Genomic DNA, 11,627 nt, shown 5'->3' with positions numbered 1-11,627 from the left:
AGTGAGCTGTAGCTCACAAAAGCTTATGCTCAAATCAATTTGTTAGTCTCTAAGGTGCCACAAATACTCCTTTTCTTTTTCCCTTCAAATAGTTAGTCAACCCTATTTCCACTCCATTGAAACACAGATGAGCTAGTGGCCATTTCTTTCTGTCATATAAAGAGACCCTAAAAGTCAATGGGCTAAATTCATCCTTGATGTGAGTTTGGCTTTAACCATTTCCAAAGGATGCGATTTAAAATGGGTGAACAAGGAAGATTGCACAGTTGCTTTTTGGCATGAGTAAGTGGTCGCACACTTCCATGTGTACAAGGGTTTCTGCTAGAGAGAGGAAAGAAACCGGATGTGGCAGAGTCTGTTACAGCCTCTCGTCCTGCTCTCATCAGATCAGCAAGTCAGAGCAGGAACAGCAAGGAATGAAAACAGGCAGTGAAAACAAGCAGCACCAACACCTGAAAATGAAATAAAAGACAAAGCGTTATTGTAATAATGATGGGTAATACCCTTGTTTGAATGGGAAGTAGAGAAAGGGGAAGGCTGGTGGCTAGGCCAAAGGCAATAGAAGCTGCTCTCTCTGTGGCTGATTCTGGACTCAAATCAATTTTGCGTCAGTGTAACTCCAGGACCTTCTTTGGAGTTACTCCTGATTTCTGCTGGTGGAAGTGAATCAGAATCAGGGACTTTTTCTTCACTAGTAAACACTGATGTCGTGGCAGAGGACTTTGGACCTGTCGTTACAGTAATGGGCTGGAGTTCCAGCCTCAGCTCCCAGTTCTGCCACACACTAGCTGTGTGACTTGTGACTCCTCTGAAGCCAAGCTCCATTAACCTCAGTAGGACCAGGATTTCATCCTTCAATCTCTCTGTGCCTCCGTTCTCTGTCTGCCACATACGGGTGGTGATATCACCTTTCTCCCACCCTCTGTCTGTGTTGGCTAGGTCACAGGTGGGGAGCAGAGGTAGCAGGAGTATAGATTAATTGCCATGGTCACAAACAAGTCATTGGCCAAGATGGCCCCCTCAGGACCAGAAGTTCTGAGACTTAGTCCCCTGCTCTAAGCTTTACATAACAATGCCTCCAGCTCCTGGGCTTCAACTTAGCTGTGATCATTCCAAGATTTTCTCCAAAATTAACAGCCCTGACTATGGATTTACTTCTGTCATCAGCCTCTGAACTAATGGCTAATTGTATTTTACTGTTCATCCAGCAGATGAAAGCCCAACGGTTTCAAATAAGGAGAAGCGTCCAGAGGAGTGGACTAAAAACGGGAGCCCCCTCAGGAAACGAAATGAGGAAGGAGAAGTGGGAGCACACCGATGCGAGGTAGAAATCTTCATGAGTCAGGATAAAGCAAAGAAAAAGCAAAATCCAGCTGGAAACAGATGTGACATACCCATTCCCTGCGAACAAAGCTTCCATAACAGCCCAGCAGCCTGGTTCATCAGGGCAGCCTGGGAGCAGAGCAGCATTACAATGGAAATCCTTAAATTAGACGCACCAGAGAGATTGGGGCCATGCAGCAAACATGGGGAAAGCATTGATCAGATGGTAGATCTGACAGCCCCCTGGAGAGCCCAGCATGGCAAGCGTGATGGAGATGAGAAAAGCTTCAGCACCATGAGGAGCCACGTGGGTACCATGCAGCCGGGAGAGAGAGCACATAAGTATGCCAAATGTGGGAAACGCTTAGTTAAGAAGGGGCATCTCACAGCCCATCGGAGACCTCACAGGAGACAGGGCCCAGAGGAACCCAATGGGTGTGAGGGAAATTCAGCAGCAAAAGGAGATCTCACAGCCCATCAGAGACCTCACAGGAGACAGGGCCCAGAGGAACCCAATGGGTGTGAGGGAAATACAGCAGCAACAGGAGATCTCGCAGCCCATCAGCAACCTCACAGGAGACAGGGCCCTGAGGAACCCAATGGATGTGAGGGAAATACAACAGTAACAGGAGATCTCACAGCCCATCAGAGAACTCTCAGTAGACAAGGCTCACAGGAACCCAACAGGTGCAAGAGAAATCTGACAGGAGATCTCATAAGACACAAGATAAGCACCACAGAAGCGGAACCATCCCCCAGCCTGCAAGTCGAGGAAAGCCACCAGGGAGCACTCTCCGCCCCAAGGGAAGGCCTGAGGAGAAAGTGGACTCACATGTGCTCTGAGTGCGGGAAGAAGTTCAGCAAGAAAGGCAACCTCACCAAGCATCAGCGCACCCACCGGGATGAGCGGCCATTCAAGTGTGGCCAGTGCCAGAAGAGCTTCTTCATGAGGTCCCAGCTTGCCCAGCATGAGAGGATCCACACAGGGGAGCGGCCGTACAAGTGTGCCGAGTGCGGCAAGTGCTTCACCCAGAAGTCCAACATCATCATTCACCAGAGGATCCACACAGGGGAGCGGCCGTTTAAATGCGCTGACTGTGGGAAGAGCTTCATCGACAAGTCACAGCTCATCACACACCGCCGGACCCACACGGGGGAGCGCCCCTTCACATGCAGCGAGTGCGGGAAGGGGTTCCGGCAGAAGATCACCCTCATCACGCACCAGAGAATCCACACAAGGGAGGAGCCCTACACTTGTCCTCAGTGCAGCAAGAGCTTCAGCCAGAAGGCCAACCTCATGAGGCACCAGCTGATCCACACGCAGGAGGGGCCGTACATATGCACCGAGTGTGGAGAAAGCTACAGAGCCATCGGGCACCTGAAGAGGCACCAGCTGATCCATGCCGGTGAAAGGCCCCACGTCTGCACCAAATGTGGGAAGAACTTCACCCGCAAATCAAGCCTCAACAGGCACCAGGAGATCCACGCCAACGACAGGCCGTATGCGGTGGTGGCAGCAGAAAACCTCTCCGTGGTCTATGAGATAATGCAGGTCCCACTCTAGCACTAGCGCTGTGGAATGTTGAATTGCAATGCAGATTTCCTGTGTCACCTGTAGGAGGTGCTCAGAAGCTCCCCTGGGGCTGCTCTCTCTCTCCACTTCCATGGAGTCTAAATACCTGAAAATCCAGCGGAGGACAAAAAGCATAGGCTGGGTCCTTGCCACTGTTTTAATTTGTTTTTACTTTCACGGTAGTACAATCTAATAGGACCTCAATCTGTGCATTGCTTTTGGAGGGAGAGTTAGAGAAGGACAAAGGAGGAGGAGAAGTAGGTGACAGCAGCACCGTCCCTCCCTCTGAAGGAATCAAGGTGACACTCTGCAACCTGTTAGAAAACATGTTGTTCCCTAGACACCATGGCTGCATGAGATGGGGGTCAGGCCTGGAGTGACTAAATATTCAGGCTCATGCCATGGCTCCTATGAGAGTTACAGTCTGAGCGCACAGCCTCTGCTCTGAATTGGTAGAGAGGTTCTCCCGCCCTTTCCCACCAATGCTTCCTTGGTAGAGGAAGGAGGGTGTCTTTGTTTAATGTATGGTGTTAGGTTCTGGGCCCACACAGTTGGTTTCTCTTGCTGCCCTTGTTCTTGGTGTCATTTCCCACATCGCCTGCACCTGCTCCAAACCCTATCGTTCAGGCCACTCTCCAGCGGTGTCTGAAAACAGCCCTCCTTAACACAGCTGCCCAGTGGATGTCCAGGCCTCATTAGCATGTGCAGTCTGCCGATTGACATATGCCAATATGCACCTAGTGGTTGTTTTTGCTTAGCCCTGAGCACCCAAGGATTTTGCATGGGCCCTTCTGAAAATCCCACAGAGCACTGGGTATAAGACATGTCCAAAACCGACCTTTAAAAATCCCTTGGTCACCCCAAATCCTACCGGAGCCCCTCGGATGGGGCCCCAAATCGCTACTGGCACCTGCCCTGGCTTTTGAAAATTGGCCAAAGCTACTGTGACAAAGCTCTAGCCTTGCCTCCGTGGGTCCCGCGTTTCCTGGCGGATTTCTGTAGACTGTGACCCTCCACGTAACCCTTCTTTCTCTAGAGACAAGGGTCACAGTCTACTGAGCCATTTTCATCATAAGCCAGCGAGGGAGGTGAGGAGAAGTTATCCTTCCTTGCACAGTCTCTGTTCTCTCCCAGTCTCAGTGATTAATCAGGGGACAAAGGTGGGGGGGGGAGAGCCCGGGCCCACCCTCTACTCCAGGCTCCAGCCCAGAGACCCTAATAGTATCAGCTATGGTAGCTGACCTTTTAGAAACATGACACGTGCAATTCCCTGGGCTACTTCCCATACAGCAGCCCTCATTTCCTCAAGCTCCACTTCACCCTTACCTCAGTGTCTCTTTCCTTGTGCCTGATATGGGGTGTACTACTCAGCCTCTCCAGCCGCGCAACTTCTTACCACAGCTCCTGACACGCCCACTCACCTGACTAACTGGGAGGCTTTTAACTAGTTTCAGCCAGCCCCTGATTGGCTTCAGGTGTCCCAATCAACCTAGCCTTCTCCCTGCCTTCTGGAAAGTTCTTAATTGGCCCTAGGTGTCTTAACTGACCTGGAGCAGCTGCCATTTCACTTATCCTGGTACCAGGGATTTGTTTAATATATCTATCTCCCACTACTCTTCCATAGCCATCTGGCCTTGCCCTGTCACATATCCCCCCTCGGCTTAATACCACAGAGTTGGGCAACTTGGGACGCCAGGCAGTATGCTCGTGACAGACCATCAGCGTTGCCATGGTGGCCTCCAGCCCTGTGCCATATGAGGAACTGGAATGGTTGGAGGGATAAGAACCACCTGGTGACCCTTGCATTCTTTTCCTTATTCCGCTGCATCCACTGCAGGGGTGCATGGTCTGTCACAAGAGTAAATCGCCGGCCTAAGAGGTAATAACGCAGTGTCTCCATAGCCCATTTGACAGCAAGGCATTCTCTCTCGACTACTGCATATTTCTGTTTTCTTGGGAGAAGCTTTCTGCTTAGGTAGAGGATCGGGTGTTCCTCTTCTCCCACCATTTGCAACAGAACTTCTCCCAACCCCACATCGGAAGCGTCTGTTTGTAAAACAAATTCCCTGTTAAAGTCCAGGGCTATGAGTATGGAGTCATTACAGAGGGCCATCCGAAGGTCTGTAAATGCCCCCTCTGCTGCATCAGTCCACTTTACCAAGACTGGACCTCGGGCCTTCACCAGGTCCGTTAGGGGACTTGCCCTAGTGGCGAAGTGGGGAATAAACCATCGGTAGTAGCCTACCATGCCTAGGAACGCACGGACCTGCTTCTTTAGGGTCAGCCGGGGCCAGTTTTGAATTGCCTCTAGCTTATTCGTTTGGGGCTTCACTATGCCCCTTCCCATAATATATCCCAGGTACCTAGCCTCTGCTAGCTCTATGGCGCATTTAGCGGGATTAGCAGTGAGACCAGCCCGCCTTCAGGTGCGCAGTACTGCCTCAACTTTCTCCAAGTGGGTTTCCCAGTCTGGCGTATGGATGATCACATCATCTAGGTATGCAGCTGCATAACTAGTATGGGGGCGCAGCAGCTTATCCATGAGGTGCTGGAATGTGGCTGGGGCCCCATGTAGCCCAAAAGGGAGGGATGGTATACTGGAATAGCCCATCCGGGGTGGAGAATGCTGTCTTTTCTTTAGCTTCTTTGGTCAGAAGAATCTGCCAGTACCCTTTTGTCAGATCCAGTGTAGTCAAGAATCGGGCACTACCCAGTTGGTCAACCAGTTCGTCGATGCGTGGTATGGGGTATGCATCAAACTGGGATATTTCATTCAGTCGGCGAAAGTCATTACAGAATCTCATGGTACCATCAGGTTTAGGCACTAGAACAATTGGCCTGGACCACTGACTAAGATTCTTCAATAACCCCTAATTCTAACATTTTCTTTACTTTGGCCTTGATTTCCTCTCTTTTGGGTGCTGGGATTCGGTAGGGTCTCAATGTTACCTTGGCTCTGGGGATCGTGCGGGATATGGTGATAGGTCTCGTCATCCGCCCTGGTTTTGTAGAGAACACATCTCTGTTGCAATTAATCATGTCGGCTGCCTCGATCTTTTGGATCGGTGTCAAGTCGGATGATATCCTCACTTGCTCGCGTAAGTTATCCTCTTGGGGAAGGGTCTCCTGCATGACTAAGCATGTCTCTCGATCGTGCCAAGGTTTTAGAAGATTGATGTGATAAATTTGCTCCGATTTCCAGCGGCCTGGCTGCTGCACCTTATAGTTCACCTCTCCCATGGCTTTGATTATTTCGTAGAGTCCCTGCCACTGAGCCAACAGTTTACTTTCTGCTGTGGGCAGCAGTATCATCACCCGATCCCCTGGTTGGAACTGTCGAAGCTTCGCTTGGTGGTTATAATAGGTTTGTTGGGTCTCCTGTGCTCTCTCCAAGTGTTCCTGTACTATGGGCATAACTCGGGCTATCCGATCTCTCATCTGCAGTACATGTTCAACTATGTTCCTTCCGGGATTTGGATCCTCTTCCTAGGCTTCTCTGGCTATATCCAATACGCTCTGAGGGTGGCGCCCATATAGTAGTTCAAATGGAGAGAAACCCGTGGAGGCTTGTGGAACCTCCCGGATGGTGAACATGAGGTAAGGCAATAGGGTATCCCAATCTTTCCCATCCCGGCTCACCACTTTCCTGATCATGGCCTTGAGGGACCTATTGAACCTTTCCACAAGGCAATCTGTTTGCGGATGGTATACAGAGGTCCGTAGGGCTTGTACATGGAGCAATGACTTCTTTTATCAACTTGGACATGAAAGGTGTCCCTTGATCAGTCAATATCTCCTTGGATAGCCCAACCCGGGCAAAGATCTGTACTAGCTCCTTAGCTATTGTCTTGGAAGCTGTGCTGCGCAAGGGAACAGGTTCCGGGTACTGGGTTGCATAGTCCAGTACAACAAGCACATGTGGGTGGCCCCGAGCTGTCTTCTCCAGGGGCCCTACCAGATCCATGGCTATTCGTTCAAAAGGAACCTCTATTATTGGAAGAGGTACCAAAGGAGCCCGCAAGTGCGGGTGAGGGCTATATAACTGACACTCCGGACAAGAGGTGCAGTATCGCTGGACATTTTCATGTACTCCTGGCCAGAAGAACCTCCGCAGGATCCGTGCCTGGGTTTTCTCTACCCCTAGGTGTCCTCCAACAAGGTGACTGTGGGCGAGACTCAATATGGCTTTTTGATGTTTTTGTGGCATCAGAAGTTGTTGTATCTCTTGCTCCTGCATTTGCACCACATGGTACAGGAGATCTTTCTTCACTATAAAGTAAGGTCTGGGACCCCGGACCTTCCCATCCACAGGTATCCCATCGATCTCGGCCACCTCTTTCCTTGCGTTATCGTATCTGGGGTCCTCCGCCTAGTCCCGCCCAAAAATCTCTCTCCCGGGACTAACCTGCCCAAGCTCCCAGGGGCCGGCTTCTGCTTCTTCCAACGGCTCGCCGCCATCACGGCTGGGGGCAGCTCCTGGCTCACCTTCTGTGGTGGAAGTTTCTCTGTTGGCTGCTCACGTCCATCTGCCTACTAGGGAGGTCTTCTGGCCCTGGGTCAGGATCCGGGTTCCCAAGGCCTTCGCGGCCTTCCTCTCCTTTTTTGTCTTCCGGGTCTTTTTGGAGGCTGAGAACAGATCCTGAGAAATCTCAGCGAACATCGGGGGTTGACATTCCCCCGGTGATGAGTCGCTGTCCTCAGGGTCCCCACCTCCCTCCAGCCTCTCCAAAGGGAGTAAATTATCAAACCCTGGATAGTTCCTCCCAATGACTACAGGATATGGGAGTTTAGGAACTACGCCCACGGTCACCTCAATGGGGTTTCCCTGAACCTCTATCTCCATTCGGATGGTGGGGTAATGGCTCACGGCCCCATGCACGCACGTCACTACTACGTGTTTGGCTTGTAGCAGCTGACTATTTTTTACCAGCTTACCCGATATGAGGATGATAGAACTCCCAGAGTTCACAAGCGCTGTAGTCTCTGCTCCATTTATCCTCACTGGCCTGGTGTAATTATGCGGGGCTAATGTGACCCCCACGAGGTGGATAAGGGAGCATGGGACCTCCCAATCCCCCCAAGTTACATTGCATGGGCTCCTCGGTGCTGGGACACTGTGCTGCTATGTGTCCCCACTCCCCACATGCATAACATCTATAATTGCTTTTAATCACTCCCCTATCCCGGGGTTTAGGGGGTTTAGTCCCGGGGTTCCCCCCACTCAGGCCAATCCCTTCCTTCTGGGGTCCCCGCTGGTTTTCGGCCTAGGACTCCCCAGGGGTTTGGCTGCCCAACCTTCCAGGGTTTGGGTCAGGTGCTTGCTTCGAAAGGAGCCTTCCTTGGGTAGTCGGGTCAGTCCCCTGGCTGTCATCCGTCTTTCTACCAGTGTTATCATCTCGTCGTACGTGGACGGATCGTTCTGGCCTACCCATTTGCAGAGATCTGGTGGCAGACCCCCGCATGTAATGGTCTATGACCAGGGTCTCCAAAATCTCCTCTGGCCTGCACACCTCGGGCTGTAACCACTTCTGTGCAAGGTGTATGAGGTCGAATAGCTGGGACCTCGGGGGTTTGTTCTCCTGGTAGTTCCACTCATGGAACCTCTGGGCCCTTACCACTGCCATTACCCCTGCTCATGTTAGGATCTCTGCCTTCAGACGGGTATAGTCAGTGGCATCTGTGGCAGGCAAATGAAAGTAGGCCTTCTGGGCCTCTCCACACAAAAGATGAGCGAGGATGCTGGCCCACTGCTCCTAGGGCCATGCCTCACACTGAGCAGGCCTTTCGAATGAGAGGAGATATGCCTCTATGTCATCTCTTGACATAATCTTTGGCAGACAACCAGTGGCCCTCAGGGTTCGCGTCCCGTCGGACCCCCAGGCCTGGGTGGTGAAGATCTTTAGCTGGTCCACCACCTCTCTCAAGAGAGCACGATCTTGGGTCGCCTGGCTCATCAATAATTGATTGGTTTCTTGCTGTAGCTGCATAGACTCCTGTTGTGCCATTGCCTGAACCCGGGTGGCCTCCTGCTGGGCTGCCGTGGCTTGTATCAGAGCTCTTACCACCTCCTCCACTGTGGTACAAAGCAAACAAACAAAAACCAAAACAAAAAAAAAATCCAAACCCCCAGTGCACTTTTTTTTTAAAAAAAACCTCTTTCTTCCACCACGCTGTGAACGAAGTCCCACTCCTGACACCAGTTGTGACAAAGCTCTGTCCTTGCCTCCGTTAGTCCCGTGTTTCCTGGAGGATTTTGCTAGCCTCAGAGGCTCACTGTGACCCCCCACGTAACCCTTCTTTCTCTAGAGACAAGGGTCACAGTCTACTGAGCCATTTTCATCATAAGCCAGCAAGGGAGGTGAGGAGAAGTTATCCTTCCTTGCACAGTCTTTGTTGTCTCCCAGTCTCAGTGATTAATCAGAGGGTAAAGGTGTGTGGGGGAGAACCCGGGCCCACCCTCTACTCCAGGCTTCAGCCCAGGGACCCTAATAGTATCAGCTATGGTAGCTGACCTTTTAGAAACATGACATGTACAATTCCCTGGGCTACTTCCCCCACAGCAGCCCTCACTTCCTCAAGCTCCACTTCATCCTTACCTCAGGGCCTCCTTCCTTGTGCCTGATATGGTGTGTACTACTCAGCCTCTCCAACCGCGCAACTTCTTCCCACAGCTCCTGTCATGCCCACCCACCAGAGTAACTGGGAGTCTTTTAACTAGTTTTAGCCAGCCCCTGATTGGCTTCAGGTGTCCCAATCAATCTAGCCTTCCCCCTCTTCTGGATAGTTCTTAATTGGTCCCAGGTGTCTTAATTGACCTGGAGCAGCTGCCATTTCACTTATCCTGGTTCCAGGGATTTGTTTAGCCTGGAGCTAATATATCTATCTCCCACTACTCTTCCATAGCCATCTGGCCTTGCCCTGTCACACTACTTAGCAAGAAAGCTGGGATTGGAACTCTGCAACTGGTAGCATCCACCTTCCTACTCATTCCATTAGCCCTCACTGCAGTTAGAGCCAGTTTTCACTAAGCTGTCCTCCCTTTGCATTAAAATGCCTAGCAAGCAGGTTGCACTAGATTAGAGATTTGGCTTCCATGCACTGATTTAGGAAGTTTTCTGCCTTATGGAGCTAAATGTTGTTAGGGTAGCTTAGAAAGACTGATCGTCACACAGCGATTTTCCAAACAGATCCTTACATCAGGTTAGACTTTATGCTTCCAACCCTTTTGGCAACTCTAAAGCCTCTCCCACAGCCAGCATCGTGCAAACCACAGCTCATGCAACTCCACTTGCAAAAGAAAGGGGCTTTTCTAATAAACATTCCCAGGCTACTTTCTTAGGCCTTGTCTAAGTTGTGTTGTGTGAACAATACTGGTATATTTATAGCAGTATGACCTAGTGAGGAGGTCGCAGCCATGTTGGTATAATCGTGCTCTATATCAGTATAGCTATTCCCATATAGAAAGGGGAATAAACTATACCAGTATAAGGTACCTTTATGCCAGTTTGACTGCATCCACACCATGGCTGCTGTACTGGCATGACTATATTGGTACAAAAATCACACCCTGTCCAACACAGTGATACTGGTATAACTTTCCAGTGTAGACCGGCCTAATGCAGCTCTTGCTGGTACAGCCTGTGCTGTGTGTGATTGTGACTCAGGGGCACAAAGAATATCCCCAAAATGTGCTGGTCAGCTTGAAACAAAAATGGAACTGAAACTGCGTTCACACCCACTCTTCCAGGCACTCTGTGCATACACTGTTCTATGACTCCTGCTGCATGGCTGAGAAGCCAGCAGAGAGAAAGATGACAAGCCTAGTTCTTCACTGGCTAGGCATTTATACTTGTCCAAAGCAGGTGTAAAAATGCCACCTAACACTTAATCAGACTGCTTCACTCACATTGCTGGGAGCATTATACGTGGGCCTTTAACGTGGGCATTTTCTATACTAGGGATTTGCCCTTGTACAGCTGTTGGTGGCCTGGGACCAGCGTCACTGCACCAATGCAAACTCCTAGCTATTTGCACCCATGCCGCTTTCCCTGATGTGGAATCGGACTGGGCACTGTGGCACAGGAAGGCTATCCTTGCATTAGAGGGTAGCACCATACAGCAAAAGAGATGAGAACAGATTTCAAGAATCTAAGTCACGAGGGAAGGGGAAAGGTTGGTGGGTACGTCAAAGGAACAATAAGCCATTTTCTCTGATCATGGTTCTACACTCACATGAATTTTACAGCAGTGTAACTCCATCTGTGCTTAAAGAACTGGGTCACCAGCTCTAGGTTCAATTCCTCCCTGCCCCCAACTTCCTTTGTGACTTTAGGGAAGTCATTTTTACTCTCTGGGCCTTAGTTCCCCTACAGGTCAGGAAACAGGCACAGACCACATACAATGACTTGCCCAAGGTCACAGAGCAGTTTTACAGATGGGGAAACTGAGGCTTGGAATTGGCTCTGTACAGGATCACACAGGATATGTGTGTCAGAGCGAGGCACGGAAGCCACCTCTTCTGATTGTTAATTATTATTAATTATTTGCATTACCATAGCACCTAGGAACCCTACTTCTGGACCAGGACCCCACTATGCAGGGAGCTGTACAAACACAGAATGAAAAGATAAGGCCGTGTGTAGGAGAGGCATGGGGGGTCAAGTACACCCCAAATTGGCTTGCCAGGAGAGAGAGGGGCTCTGTCCTTCTCTCCCTGAGTCTGCCCCTGGCA

The 11,627-nt window shown here is 50.6% G+C and overlaps 1 protein-coding gene across 1 annotated transcript; it reads left to right on the top strand.

Moving 5' to 3' along the window:
* Positions 1–1,336: 1,336 nt before the first annotated feature.
* On the top strand, positions 1,337–3,799 carry LOC119850695 (zinc finger protein 585A-like). The gene is made up of 2 exons (XM_043509739.1): positions 1,337–1,731; positions 1,900–3,799. The coding sequence occupies exons 1-2, from the start codon at positions 1,337–1,339 to the stop codon at positions 2,885–2,887; spliced, it is 1,383 nt and encodes a 460-aa protein (XP_043365674.1). The 3' UTR covers positions 2,888–3,799.
* Positions 3,800–11,627: the final 7,828 nt, after the last annotated feature.

Source organism: Dermochelys coriacea, chromosome 2 (assembly GCF_009764565.3).
Source record: "Dermochelys coriacea isolate rDerCor1 chromosome 2, rDerCor1.pri.v4, whole genome shotgun sequence".
Lineage (NCBI taxonomy): Eukaryota > Metazoa > Chordata > Testudines > Dermochelyidae > Dermochelys > Dermochelys coriacea.
This window is presented reverse-complemented; position numbering and strand designations above follow the sequence as displayed.